Source organism: Prionailurus viverrinus, chromosome E1 (assembly GCF_022837055.1).
Source record: "Prionailurus viverrinus isolate Anna chromosome E1, UM_Priviv_1.0, whole genome shotgun sequence".
Taxonomy (NCBI): domain Eukaryota; kingdom Metazoa; phylum Chordata; class Mammalia; order Carnivora; family Felidae; genus Prionailurus; species Prionailurus viverrinus.
This window is the reverse complement of record NC_062574.1, coordinates 30075811-30091093: the sequence shown is the minus strand read 5'-3', so window position 1 is coordinate 30091093 and position 15283 is coordinate 30075811. Positions and strand designations below refer to the sequence as shown.

Below are 15283 nucleotides of genomic sequence, written 5' to 3'. Positions count from 1 at the left end.
AGGACAGTCACCATAACAAAGAATTATCTGACCCTAAATGTGAATAGTAACAAGGTTGAGAAACCCTGAAATAGGGATTTGTTTTTCCATCATATGAGTAAATTGACCCCCCTGTAGAAGGCAAAAGAAGCTAGTCCGTTTGGGTTTAATTTTTTTTTTTCACCGTGTTTTGTTCGTTTAAAAACAATTCATACTTATCTTTTTGTCAGTTGAGGGGCTTGAGGTACAGAATTCCTAAATGAGATATGTGTTTACTAGGGAATAATTACCTAACCTGTGGATTCCTAGAGTTGTTAGTATCTCTAATAAATTAACCTGTTAGGATCTTAACAGTTACATATTCCAATGGCTCTTCTGTTTCAACACGTCCAAGCATTGGCTACAGCTTTGGCTCAGGCCTCCATCCCTTTTCACCTGAATTCTACCTCCTAAGTGAGCCATTAGGTTCAATTCAAACCTGTTCTTTCTCCCGTATTCCCCATCACTGTATGACTGTATCACCTACCCAGTGTCCCCTAACCCTTACCTGCCACTCACCTCACATCTAACTGGACTCCTGGTCCTGCAGATACTGCCTCCTTAGCCCCCCTTCCTCCCATCCTGCCTTCTTTCCTTATTTCCTTCCTTCCTTCCTTCCTTCCTTCCTTCCTTCCTTCCTTCCTTCCCATCCATTCATCCATCCATCCATCCATCCATCCATCCATCCATCCATCCATCTTTCTCCCCTGGCTCATTCCCTCAACACTGACATCTGGGTTATTTCAAGAACTCCTCCTGACCACTCTTCCTTTCTCTAGGCAACTTCACTATGAATGCACAGCTATACTGTTACCAGGGTGATGTTTTGGGTTTTTTTTTAATGTTCGTTTATTTATTTGGAGGCAGAGAGAAAGAGAGAGCATGCATGTACGTGTGGGCACAAGCAGGGAAGGGGCAGAGAGAATCCCAAGCAGGCTCCACACTGTCAGCACAGAGCCCAATGCATGTTCCATCTCACAAACTGAGGGACCATGACCTGAGCTGAAATCAGGTCAGACACTTAACCAGCTGAGCCACCCAGGTGCTCCCAGGGTTTTTGACAAAGCAAATCCATTCATACCTCTCCCCTGTGTCAGAACATCTAAATACCTCTCTTGCTTTCAGGCTAAAGTTCAACCCTTTACCTGGATGGAATGATCTGACTGACTCTTGTTTATCTCTGTACCTACTTCTGGTCACTTTTTCACGTGACCTTTGGCTTAGCTCTTTGGAGCCACTTGGTATTGTCATAGCCATGTCCTGTCTCCGTGCCTTTACATGGATTGTTTTTCTTCCAACCTCTTCTGCCTCACACCTGCTCATCTTGGAGTCTCAGCTGCAACGTTACTCCTCTAAGAGAGCTCCCTTGGATCACTTAGGCCATTGTTCCCCAGGTGTGTCCCTCAGAATGCTTGGAAGAAGGGTTCTTCAGTCCCATACATTCAGGACATTACCACTCCCTAGAATTTGTAATAAATATTTGACTATTAAAACCTCTGAAAAAGATTATACTAGAAAGATCCACTTAACCATCTTTAACCCAGTGTTTCCCAAACGTACTTAACATTTAACTTCTTTCTTCCACAAACCCATTTTGACCCTTCTTTGGAAAAATCTGCCTTAATCTGTTTTAGAAAGAATATCCTTTGCTCCTTGAATACCACAGGCCTAGCTCTATCCTAGTGGTTACCACATGTCATTATCATTGTGGAGTCATTTTCTGATAGGCCTTTCATGCAACACAGACCGCAAATGCCTTGGTGATAAAACAGTCACTGTGTTTTGTCAGTGTTTTATATTTAAAACCTAGAACACGTTTTAAATATCTGATATGTATTTGGTAAACAAGTACATGGTTGACTAAAAAAATACCACTTACTTTGTTGCTATTGATAATTAGCATATATTATTTGAGTAGTGTGTGAAATACAATTATTTTGCCAAAATATGTCCATATGAAAGATAGACTACAATTCACAATATTATTGACATGTTTTCTGCGAGTGCCATGTTTATATGAGTCTCATAATGTCCTTTATCCTGAAGATAAGAGTGTACACTTGGTCTGACATGTCAACTTGGCTTCAATATAGAAATTTCTATGTTGTCTGGGAGTGGTTTTTTTTGTTACCATTGCTTTGTGTTTTGTTTTTGAGAGGACCATAACTAAAGATTACATCAATTGTGTATACCTTGAAGAGAACACTTATATTCCCTATTTGCCAGGAGGATCCTGGTAAGTCATAGACCTCCCTATACCACTCAGTGGAGGGGTCCCAGTCTTCCAGCTCATTCACCAAGAAAAGATTCTTCCTTTACCTGCCACCAGTTGCAGACCCACTACTGCATAGAAGACCCCCACCCCCACCCCAGCTTACCTGCATATGTGCTGAGGGCCTCTCCTCCCTTACAGGTCAGGAGATCTGGATGTGTGCAGACAAGTAGCAGAGTTTGTGGGGAGAGAAAATGCACAAAGCATTAAAAATGACTCAGCAGTTTGAAGAGGGAAAGAACAATGTAATCAGAACAGGTAGCTCTCTGTGAGGTATCCTTAAAGGAAGAAATAAAAAGAACTCTAAAAGAAAGTAACATAAATTCCCAGGGCGACTAGGGAAAGTTATTACAAAGGAACAATCTGAGGGGAAAAAAAAGAATTCTTGGAACTCAAAAACATTGCTAAAAACAGAATTAAGTATATTGAAGCTCAGATGGAAGAATTATCACATGGAGAAGAAAAATGCAAAGAAATAGAAATTATGAGTGCAAAGTGAAAGATACATATGAAGGATACTTATTGTTGGTACAGGGTGAAGAGGCTCAACCTTCTTGAATACTAATGTTCAAAATGCTTTCTCATTGTAAGCTCATTGTCATAGCAAAAAAAATCCCAAGAAATTTAAATGTTCACTAATCAATATGGGATTGGTTGAATAAATTAAGGCATGTCCATAAATGGATTTCTATGTAGCCACTAAACAAATATACCAACTTGGAATGTATCTCCACAAATATACTAAAAAGAGAACAAAAAGCATAGTATAGAGAATTATATAACATGACCTTGTTTTTGTTGAAAACATTTTAACCACATGTGTGTATGTGTAAAAGGTTTACATATGTATGTGTGCTTTCATAAGCATAAAAACACTTTAGAATGATACCCTAACACACTATTGACAGTAATTATCTCTGGGAAATGGGAGGCAAGGTGCTTACGTCTTTATCTACTTTAGAATAAATCTGTGAGGTGAGGCTGTGGACTCTTTTACTTCATTTTAGTGCTTTTGTGTATTTTCCAAATCTTCTGTAGTAAAAAATGCTTCTTTGGAGCACTTGGGGGGCAGGGAGCTCAGTCAGCTGAATGTCTGACTTCAGCTCAGGTCATGATCTCATGGTTCATAAGTCTGACCCCACGTCAGGCTCTCAGCTGTCAGTCTGTTGGTGCAGATCCTGCTTCAGATCCTCTGTCCTGCTCTCTCTCTGCCCTTCCCCTGCTTGTTCTCTCTCTCACTCTCTCAAAAAAAAAAAAATAAATAAATAAAAAGAAACTGCTTCCTTAATTTTTTTAACAGTTAAGCTGGAAAAAATCAAAGCATAAGAGGTCATTTGTAAGCAAATGTGGCAAGGATATGCAAGGGTTTGCTGCATTCTTGGAAAAGGCAGGGTCAAGACTAGAAAAAGAAAAAAAATGGCAGTGGGATTCCAATACCATAAGAGAAACAATTAGAAATGTTTACAAACTTCTTAAAACACTAGTGGGAAAAACTTAAAAACTACTGTAAGAAGGAAGTGAAAAAGCAATCCACTCTGACTTTTTAAAGAAGAGCCCACTTTGGGTCAAATCAAGACCCAAAGTCAAACACAAAAGAAGTTGGAGATGACATTTCTTGTAACCACTTAAGGAACTAGGACAGAATATTTTGATCCAAATGGAAAGTGTAATTCTTGCTACAGTAATTTTTCAGTTTGGACACAATAAAGATAAATCTAAGTGTCTTATGTTAAGCACTTAAAATGGGCAAAGTCTCTGCCAAGTCCTCTGTATGCATATTCCTCTAAAAAGCACAACAATCTCAGGGGAGGTACAGGTGCTGCTCTTATTTGCCTTTTATAGACAAAGGCAGTGAGATACACAAACATCAGTGTATGTGTATGTGTATGTGCTTTCAAAAGAATAAAAGGCATAAGGTTAAATAATTGGCTGCACATCACACTGGAAATAAGTGGAAGAACCGAGACTCCAACTCATGGCCTTCTGATACCATTGCCTCTACGTCCAGTGGGAGAACCGAGACTCCAACTCATGGCCTTCTGATACCATTGCCTCTACGTCCAGTGGGAGAACCGAGACTCCAACTCATGGCCTTCTGATACCATTGCCTCTACGTCCAGAGAGAGAACCGAGACTCCAACTCATGACCCTCTGATACCATTGCCTCTACGTCCAGTGGGAGAACCGAGACTCCAACTCATGACCCTCTGATACCATTGCCTCTACATCCAGAGAGAGAACCGAGACTCCAACTCATGGCCTTCTGATACCATTGCCTCTACGTCCAGTGGGAGAACCGAGACTCCAACTCATGGCCTTCTGATACCATTGCCTCCACGTCCAGAGAGAGAACCGAGACTGCAACTCATGGCCTTCTGATACCATTGCCTCTACGTCCAGTGGGAGAACCGAGACTCCAACTCATGGCCTTCTGATACCATTGCCTCTACGTCCAGAGAGAGAACCGAGACTCCAACTCATGACCCTCTGATACCATTGCCTCTACGTCCAGTGGGAGAACCGAGACTCCAACTCATGGCCTTCTGATACCATTGCCCCTACGTCCAGTGGGAGAACCGAGACTGCAACTCATGACCCTCTGATACCATTGCCTCTACGTCCAGTGGGAGAACCGAGACTGCAACTCATGGCCTTCTGATACCATTGCCTCTACGTCCAGTGGGAGAACCGAGACTCCAACTCATGGCCTTCTGATACCATTGCCCCTACGTCCAGAGAGAGAACCGAGACTCCAACTCATGACCCTCTGATACCATTGCCTCTACGTCCAGTGGGAGAACCGAGACTGCAACTCATGGCCTTCTGATACCATTGCCTCTACGTCCAGTGGGAGAACCGAGACTCCAACTCATGGCCTTCTGATACCATTGCCCCTACGTCCAGAGAGAGAACCGAGACTCCAACTCATGACCCTCTGATACCATTGCCTCTACGTCCAGTGGGAGAACCGAGACTGCAACTCATGGCCTTCTGATACCATTGCCTCTACGTCCAGTGGGAGAACCGAGACTCCAACTCATGACCTCTACTTTCAGTGGGAGAACCGAGACTCCAACTCATGACCCTCTGATACCATTGCCTCTACATCCAGAGAGAGAACCAAGGCTCCAACTCATGGCCCTCTGATACCATTGCCTCTACGTCCAGTGGGAGAACCGAGACTCCAACTCATGGCCTTCTGATACCATTGCCTCTACGTCCAGTGGGAGAACCGAGACTCCAACTCATGGCCTTCTGATACCATTGCCCCTACGTCCAGTGGGAGAACCGAGACTGCAACTCATGACCCTCTGATACCATTGCCTCTACGTCCAGTGGGAGAACCGAGACTGCAACTCATGGCCTTCTGATACCATTGCCTCTACGTCCAGTGGGAGAACCGAGACTCCAACTCATGGCCTTCTGATACCATTGCCCCTACGTCCAGTGGGAGAACCGAGACTGCAACTCATGACCCTCTGATACCATTGCCTCTACGTCCAGTGGGAGAACCGAGACTGCAACTCATGGCCTTCTGATACCATTGCCTCTACGTCCAGTGGGAGAACCGAGACTCCAACTCATGGCCTTCTGATACCATTGCCCCTACGTCCAGAGAGAGAACCGAGACTCCAACTCATGACCCTCTGATACCATTGCCTCTACGTCCAGTGGGAGAACCGAGACTGCAACTCATGGCCTTCTGATACCATTGCCTCTACGTCCAGTGGGAGAACCGAGACTCCAACTCATGGCCTTCTGATACCATTGCCCCTACGTCCAGAGAGAGAACCGAGACTCCAACTCATGACCCTCTGATACCATTGCCTCTACGTCCAGTGGGAGAACCGAGACTGCAACTCATGGCCTTCTGATACCATTGCCTCTACGTCCAGTGGGAGAACCGAGACTCCAACTCATGACCTCTACTTTCAGTGGGAGAACCAAGACTCCAACTCATGACCCTCTGATACCATTACCTCTACTTCCAGTGGGAGAACCAAGGCTCCAACTCATGGCCCTCTGATACCATTGCCTCTACGTCCAGTGGGAGAACCGAGACTCCAACTCATGGCCTTCTGATACCATTGCCTCTACGTCCAGTGGGAGAACCGAGACTCCAACTCATGGCCTTCTGATACCATTGCCCCTACGTCCAGTGGGAGAACCGAGACTGCAACTCATGACCCTCTGATACCATTGCCTCTACGTCCAGTGGGAGAACCGAGACTGCAACTCATGGCCTTCTGATACCATTGCCTCTACGTCCAGTGGGAGAACCGAGACTCCAACTCATGGCCTTCTGATACCATTGCCCCTACGTCCAGTGGGAGAACCGAGACTGCAACTCATGACCCTCTGATACCATTGCCTCTACGTCCAGTGGGAGAACCGAGACTGCAACTCATGGCCTTCTGATACCATTGCCTCTACGTCCAGTGGGAGAACCGAGACTCCAACTCATGGCCTTCTGATACCATTGCCCCTACGTCCAGAGAGAGAACCGAGACTCCAACTCATGACCCTCTGATACCATTGCCTCTACGTCCAGTGGGAGAACCGAGACTGCAACTCATGGCCTTCTGATACCATTGCCTCTACGTCCAGTGGGAGAACCGAGACTCCAACTCATGGCCTTCTGATACCATTGCCCCTACGTCCAGAGAGAGAACCGAGACTCCAACTCATGACCCTCTGATACCATTGCCTCTACGTCCAGTGGGAGAACCGAGACTGCAACTCATGGCCTTCTGATACCATTGCCTCTACGTCCAGTGGGAGAACCGAGACTCCAACTCATGACCTCTACTTTCAGTGGGAGAACCAAGACTCCAACTCATGACCCTCTGATACCATTACCTCTACTTCCAGTGGGAGAACCAAGGCTCCAACTCATGGCCCTCTGATACCATTGCCTCTACGTCCAGTGGGAGAACCGAGACTCCAACTCATGGCCTTCTGATACCATTGCCTCTACGTCCAGTGGGAGAACCGAGACTCCAACTCATGGCCTTCTGATACCATTGCCTCTACGTCCAGAGAGAGAACCGAGACTCCAACTCATGACCCTCTGATACCATTGCCTCTACGTCCAGTGGGAGAACCGAGACTCCAACTCATGGCCTTCTGATACCATTGCCTCTACGTCCAGAGAGAGAACCGAGACTCCAACTCATGACCCTCTGATACCATTGCCTCTACGTCCAGTGGGAGAACCGAGACTCCAACTCATGGCCTTCTGATACCATTGCCCCTACGTCCAGTGGGAGAACCGAGACTCCAACTCATGACCCTCTGATACCATTGCCTCTACATCCAGTGGGAGAACCGAGACTGCAACTCATGGCCTTCTGATACCATTGCCTCTACGTCCAGAGAGAGAACCAAGACTCCAACTCATGGCCTCTACTTTCAGTGGGAGAACCAAGACTCCAACTCATGACCCTCTGATACCATTACCTCTACTTCCAGTGGGAGAACCAAGGCTCCAACTCATGGCCCTCTGATACTATTGCCTCTACCTCCAGTGGGAGAACCCAGACTCCAACTCATGGCCTTCTGATACCATTGCCTCTGCTTCCAGTGGAAGAACCAAGACTCCAACTCATGACCTTCTGATACCATTGCCTCTACGTCCAGTGGGAGAACCGAGACTTCAACTCATGATCCTCTGATACCATTGCCTCTACTTCCAGTGGGAGAATCGAGACTCCAACTCATGACCCTCTTAGACGATTGCCTGTACCTCCAGTGTGGGAGCCCTGGGCTCTCAAACTCAACATCTGATCCCTGTGCCTATAGCACATAGTCTCAGGTTTTAAAGAACACTTGATCAAAGTGAAGAGGAGTTTCACCTTTTATAACATAGTATTATTATTACCTGATAATTGGCATATTCTACTTTATATAAAACTTGCATCAGTTCATTCTTTTTTTTCCCCACTGTTACAATACCACTGACTATGTTGCCTATGCTGTGGCCTTTATCCCCATGACTTATTCATTCTGTAACTGGAAGCCTGTACCTCCCCCCCTCCCCTTCACCTCTTTTGTCCAGCCCCCCTCCTCTGGAAACTATCAGAATGTTCTCTGAATTTATGGGTGTCTTTCTTCTTTTTTAGTTTTTCTGTTTCTTTTCTTTTTTAGATTCCACATACAAGTGAAATCATATGATATTTTTCCTTCTGTCTCTGACTTATTTCACTAAGCATAATACCTTCTAGGTCTCTCCATGTCACAAATGGCAAGAGTACATTTCTGTTTTATGGCTGACTAATATTCCAGTGTGTGTGTGTGTGTGTGTGTGTGTGTGTGTGTGTGTGTAGTACCACTTCTCTATCTGTTCATCTGCCAATGGACACTTTCTCTGATTTATTTCATGTACTACAATGCCTTCAGGCCCATCTCAGTCCATCTTGTCACAAATCACAAATGGCAGGATTTCCTTCTTTCTCAGGCTGAATAATATTTATAAATATATTCCATAAATATATAGTATATATAATCTTCTTTGTCGATTCATCCATAGATAGACACTTAGATTACTTGAGCTACTTCCATATCTTGGCTCTATAAATCATGTTGCAATAAACATAGGGGTCCATATATCTTTTTGAATTAGTGGTTTTGTTTTCTTTGGGTAAATACCCAGTAGGTGGAATACTGGATCATATGGTACTTCTATCTTTAATTTTTTGAGGAGCATCCATACTGTTTTCCACAGTGGCCACACCAATTTACATTCCCACCAACAGTGCACAAGGGTTTCTTTTTCTTTACATCCTTGCCAGTGCTTATTATTTCTTGTCTTTTTGATTCTAGCAATTCTGACAGGTGTAAGGTAATATCTCACTGTGGTTTTGATTTGCATTTCCCTGATTATGAGTGATGTTGAGCATTGTTTCATGTGTCTCTTGGATGTCTGTATGTCTTCTTTGGAAAAATGTCTATTCAGGTCCTCTGCCCATTATTTAATCAGATTATTTGTGGTTTTTTGTTTTGTATTGAGTTGTATAAGTGCTTTAAGTATTTTGGATATGAACCTCTTATCAGAAATGTCATTTGCAGATATCTTCTCCCGTTTAGTAGGTTGCCTTTTCATTTGTTGATGGTTTCCTTTGCTGTGCAGAAGTGTTTTATTTTGGTGTAGTCCCAGTAGTTTAATTTTGCTTTTGTTTCACTTGCCCTAGGAAACGTAGCTACAAAAATGTTGGTACTGGCATCTGTTCATTTTTAAAGTATTTTTTAAGTTTATTTATTTTTTTGAGAGAGAGATAGAGAGTGAGCAGGGGAGGGGCAGAAAGAGGGAGAGAGAGAATCCCAAACAGGCTCCTTGCTGTTTCCCCAGAGCCCAATGCAGGGCTCAATCCCACAAACTGTGAGATCATGACCTGAGCTGAATCCAAGAGTTGGACACTTAACCAACTGGGCCCCTCAGGTGCCCTGTTCATTCTTAAATTAATTTCCCAGGTAATTAAAAAAAACTGGTCTCAGCACTCTGGGAATATGTGAAATAGAGAATAAGTATTCCTACCATAGCAATAAGCAAATAAGTAAAATTAACATAAAATAAAATTTTTTCAAAATTCAGAATAAGAAAGTGGTAGCCACTTCATCTCAAAATTTATAATCTTGGACATGTAGGAACTACTTTATTTTATTGTGCATTGTAGAGAGGAATAGATACATAGGAGATTTTATTCCATATGTTATATCATTCAAACAGTTATACTTGCATTGATGCAATTTTTTGCATATTGTGAAAACTTTAAATAGCAGACAATTCAAACCAGATACTTCAATGAGCATAGAACATTCTGAAATTACTAAGTAGTCTATTTTTTTAATGAGTGTCAATTGTAGGTTACAGATCATAACCAGATGGGATCAACCACAGGAACCAGGGTAAGAAGTTAAGATAAACAGGTGATGTGTAGAATCCCTTAGTTGAACACTTTGGCCTAGAGATCAGTTACTCCAGGACCATCAGTTGATAAATCCCAGTGACTGTCAGAGCATAGGAATCTGAAGTCCTAGCAAGGAGACCAAGGAAATTCAAGGGCTTTGAACAAGATCCATTCCACATGGATCAGGCCCATGTGTGACCATGACCCAGATGCTGACCTTGCATGTCCTCTGAGGGTGGCTCAGGGGTACTAGGTGGGTGTGGTTCAGGGCAGAGAGATAAGAGGACCTTGCATCTCCACAAGGTGGGAACACTGAGGCAAGCCTTCTGTAACTTAAGTTATCCAGGATTGATATCAGAAGGGCCCCATCTATGATTCTTTAAGGACTCCCATAGTGGAAAAATGGATTTGGTTGAAGGGTGTGCTAAATAAGGCAAATGGTGGTATTTGTCTCTCAGTCCCTCAAGGAGAGCGAGTTCCTCCTGTCCGGGGCCCCATGCCACTGATGATGTCCTTTTGCCTGGTGTGCTCCAGGAACCCCCATTTGGCTTTTTAACTCCCACCCTGAGGTGGGACTAGTTCCTTTCTAGGGTGGTTAGCAGTAACAAGTGAATCAGTACATGCCAAAGCACCTAGGACAGTTCCTGATGCGTTAAGACTCAGCAACATCAACAGGCATTATTAAATATGAATTTTTCTTCAGATATTATCCTAACACTCCCCTCAATCAGACTTCCCTGATTTCTCTTTCCACACTGGATCATCAAAGACCACCTCCCCTCCTCTCTGACCACCTTGTGATTTTGCATTACATCATCATGCGATCCCTCCAAACTGTCCAGTTGTCTCCCCTACCAGACAGATGTTATCATGAGAGCAGGCAGTGTATTCTCAGGGCCTAGCACAGTGTGCTGCACATACCGGGCACTGAATACACATTTAGCAAATGAGTTAATTATTCATTTTAAATGCTCTCTTCTTTAAGAATTCAGGTATTTCTTTTTCTAATGTGGAAATAAGCATAGAAAGCCAAAGCAAGCTTTTATGTTCCTCTGTAGTCTATAAAACCTCACCACCACCCACACTGTTCTTGATTGCTTTATTTATTTTGTACCCCAAGAAAAATGATCAGTACCACTGCATTAGGTGGCTTCATAATGCAGTCTCAAGGACAGCTCTGAATAGTTTTCAGGGTAATCAATGATATTGCCATGAAATTGTTGCCCAAATGAAGAAAGAGCTCTTGTCCAGTGAATCCGTGAAGTAACGGACAGTTTTCTTTGTTAATACTTTTGTCACTAAAGAAGAACCTGTTATCTGAAGCAGTAGTAAAAACTTTCCTCAGCAGGTGAGAGCTGTCTAAATTTGTTTCCTAGCAACAAGTTCCTTAGAGGAACTGAAGGGTGCACAATTTGAGAAGAATTTTCAGTACACTTTTTTGTTTGGAGGAGGGAGAGGTGGGGGTGTGTGTTGTCTGTCAGAGCAGTGTTTCTAACTCCTCCTAGTTGGTGACGCATATGACATCTTATTGAGTCACACCATAGGATCCATCTAAAATAGTCGACTCAATAAAAATGTATCAAGCACCTACCTCATGTAAAGAACTCTGAAAGAAGAACTATGCCTGTTCTTTCGGGGTCAATAGTTCAGTAATTTAATAATTTGTCAGTCTAGGAGCCTCACCCCAACCATGTCCATGGATAGTAAATGTGGAATTAGGTGGCTTGCTAAAACACTGAGGGATTTTCCAGTGTGGATGTTAATCTAACCTGAATTACACTCAGCGGTTAGAGAAACGAAGAGTGGAAGAAGGCAATGTGGGAGAGAAATCTGGGACAATGGTACAGTGCAGATGGTCAAGAGAGGAGACATCTTACCCAAGCACAACTCTCTCCATAGCCACTCTCCCAGCTCCAATATCATGGACTTACTATATCTTCTTAATTTGTTTTCCCAGATAGGTCTTCTGGTAATAAGAACAATAACAGTAAAACACTAAGTTGCACTTATTTCACATGCATTATCCCACTTAACTCTTACAACTATTTGAAATAGCCACATTATTATTTCTATCAATCCCAGAGCACTGAATCAATTTGTCAAAGTCACACTACTACTAAAAATGGCAGAGCTTGGGGGCGCCTGGGTGGCTCAGTCGGTTGAGTGTCCGACTTCGGCTCAGGTCATGATCTCAGTTTGTGGGTTCGAGCTCCACATCAGGCTCTGTGCGGACCGCTTGCTCAGAGCCTGGAACCTGCTTCAGATCCTGTGTCTCCTACTCTCTCTGCTCCTCCCCCGTTCACGCTTTGTCTCACTCTGTTTTTCAAAAATAAATAAACGTAAAAAAAAAATAAATAAAAAAAATGGCAGAGCTTGGAAAAATACTGCTCGCCAAAGTCACTAATCCAGCTTATCCAGATCCACGTAGGGGGGCATGGCAGATCTTGCTGTAGGTCCAAGGACACCATGACTTGAGTGTTCAGTCTTAGAGATGACCCAGAATCATGTGAATCTCAGTACACAGATTGTTCATATCAATCATGGGGGCTTACTTGCCATTCCCAATTAAATCTACTACTTTGAAAAGGACCCCTTTGGATATAACCACAGTATATCCAAAGGGGGGGAAATGGATTTGGAAGCAAACTGAGTTGTCTGGTAGGCTGCCACACTGAACAAATTGCCTGCACAACTGGCAAACTCTTTCCAAGCACAGGCTCAGTCTAATTGTTTCTTCTTTTACTGCCATCTTGAATAAGGAAAAACCTGGCATCGATTCCAGTGCCCCCACCCCAATACTCCCCAGAATAGCTTTTTATTCCTTGGAAAAGAAAACTTGTCCACTTACCCAAATAAGCAGGAATTGAGAAGAGCATAATTTTTATGAGGAGCTTAATTTAATGGAACAATGTCTCAGAGCTGGGCCTATGAGAATAAGGTGCAATGTCAGTATGAACCAGAAGCCAGAGAATGATGAGTCCAAGCCGTTGAACTAGGCAACTAGACTCTCTATATTTCTCTCTAGCCAGGATCAGATGTGGGAGACAAAGTGAGCATCAAGGGATCTGGAAATTCTAGGAGGGTCCAGGACAGGGAGCTGAGAATGTGGTGAGATATGACAGTTGACTTGCATGTTTTCTTTGTGGGCTACTTCTCTCTGTACCTCTAAGAAGAGTTCCCCAATAAAAATGTTTTCATCTCTGGGCCCCTCATGTTTTCAGTCAGTGGCTGTACCTTCAAAGACAATCCAGTGCTTTTTTCATTCTGAATTGGTTGCTCTCTATTTTTTTTTTTAACACACTTGTTTTTTGTTTTTGTTTTTCTCTTTGTTTCAGAGGCTGCCCTTTAAAGACAGGCATTTCACTTGCAGCAAAATGTAAGTACATTTCCTCCTTGAAATGGTATCTCCTTCTCAGCTCTAATTCCTAAAACCTCCTCATCTTTAAGGCTCCCATCTCACATTGCTGCCTTTTTAAAGCCTGGCTCCACAAATGCAGCCTCAGTGTGAATCTAATGTTTCACACTGTTGGTTTGTATAGCATCGTGTGATATTTTATAAACCGTTTGGGAAACAGACTGAACCCAATCATGGCTGCCACTACATTGCATCTAAAAAGCTAGAAAAAAAAGTGAGGAGGAGACATTAGGCAGTATTCTTTTAGATATGATGATCATGTGACACCAAACATTTGAATATTCAGCTTCTCTCAAATGGCTAATTTATTACTCTTTGCCCGGTCACTCCTCACAGTCACAGGCTGTTTCACATTTAATAGCAGGGTAGTTATCTTAATAATGCCTCCCTGTGTGTACTGCATTGCAGCCGCTCTGTAAACCCGTGTTCTTTCTAGAACGAATCTCCATGTATTATGTTTCTTTACTCTTGGTACTCTCAGTGTCTATAGCCAAATTACAAACCCCCTCTTTTTTAAAAGACCAAATAAAATTACACCGGGTCCGAACTGGGAGTTAAAAATATGAATGTTCCATCTGTCTCTGGAATAATTTGATAATACTCAAGTTCAAAAAGCAGGGGATAGATGTGAATTCAGGATAAAGACTCTAGCTATTCAAAAGTAGTTCAAATGGTAGTGACTTGCTTGTCACTACAGATAAGTAAGCAGAAGATCAACAACCATAAGGTAGAAGCAGGAGATCAACAACCTTGAGCCAGGTAAACAAAGAATGTGTGGATAATATATTTTGTCTGTTCTCTAGAATGGATTGATCCCATTGCTATCCACCAAATATTCAAACACTAGCCCAAGCAACATGCATCCTTATTAAAACCATTCAGATTTTATGTCAAAGTATCTGTGTTCACTGGAATTTTTTAAAATGTCAATTTCTGTGTTATATCACTTTGGTCTTTATTGCATTATCAAGACACCTGCAAGTTATGAATGTTTTAAGCAGCTTTTGCCTGTGAAGCCATGTTAGATTTTAGGAGCAGTCTCCCTTTTCATGTGCCATCATAAGTATTTTATTTGTACACATGTTAACGTCTGACTATATTCTTTCTTTGGAACATAGAAATTGTTCAGGAGAACAGTCTGTGTTTACTTTCCTCCATATTCATATTCCATAGCTCTTTCTCACACTGTATCTGTCTACTTAGGCTTATCACTGATTTTAAATGGTTTAATGTTAAATACTAAGAGATATTTGGAATATGTTCATGGTGACAATTAGATGGAAGGTAGTTTAAGATAGCATTTTTAGTCATTATTTGCAAGTATGCAACTATGAACACATATATGACCACTACCTCAAGATCTCTTTATCAAAGTTTTGGTTGAAGCACCTTGCATCTCCCAGGTGGAGAGAGAAATGGCTAGCTGTTCCATGTTAGGAGGTTAATCTGTGATCACTTTACTTTCACACTTTTTTCTCAAGGACATACAAAGTGTTTGGTGATCCCTTTTATTAGCAAATACTCTGAGCAGCAACTTTGCACAGAGTTTTGCACCATCCAGACAAAAACAGTTCTTCCCACCTCGCCACGTCATCTCTGAGCTAAACTGGTGGGGAGTTGGTCTGACCCATGGAGTCATGGAAACACATTAAAATCACCAGGCAATTGTGA

The 15283-nt window shown here is 42.9% G+C and overlaps 1 protein-coding gene across 4 annotated transcripts in view; it reads left to right on the top strand.

Annotated features, from left to right (window-relative positions):
* LOC125151731 (putative uncharacterized protein DDB_G0294196) overlaps positions 1-15283 on the top strand; it is a 447030-nt gene that overhangs the window by 341831 nt on the left and 89916 nt on the right. For all 4 annotated transcript variants that reach the window (XR_007146936.1, XR_007146934.1, XR_007146935.1 and 1 more), the window contains one exon: positions 13533-13573. Coding sequence is in view for 1 of the 4 variants with exons in the window: in XM_047833135.1 (XP_047689091.1) it covers positions 13533-13573 (41 nt within the window). In the remaining 3 variants the exon portion in view is untranslated. The remainder of the gene's footprint in view (positions 1-13532; positions 13574-15283) is intronic.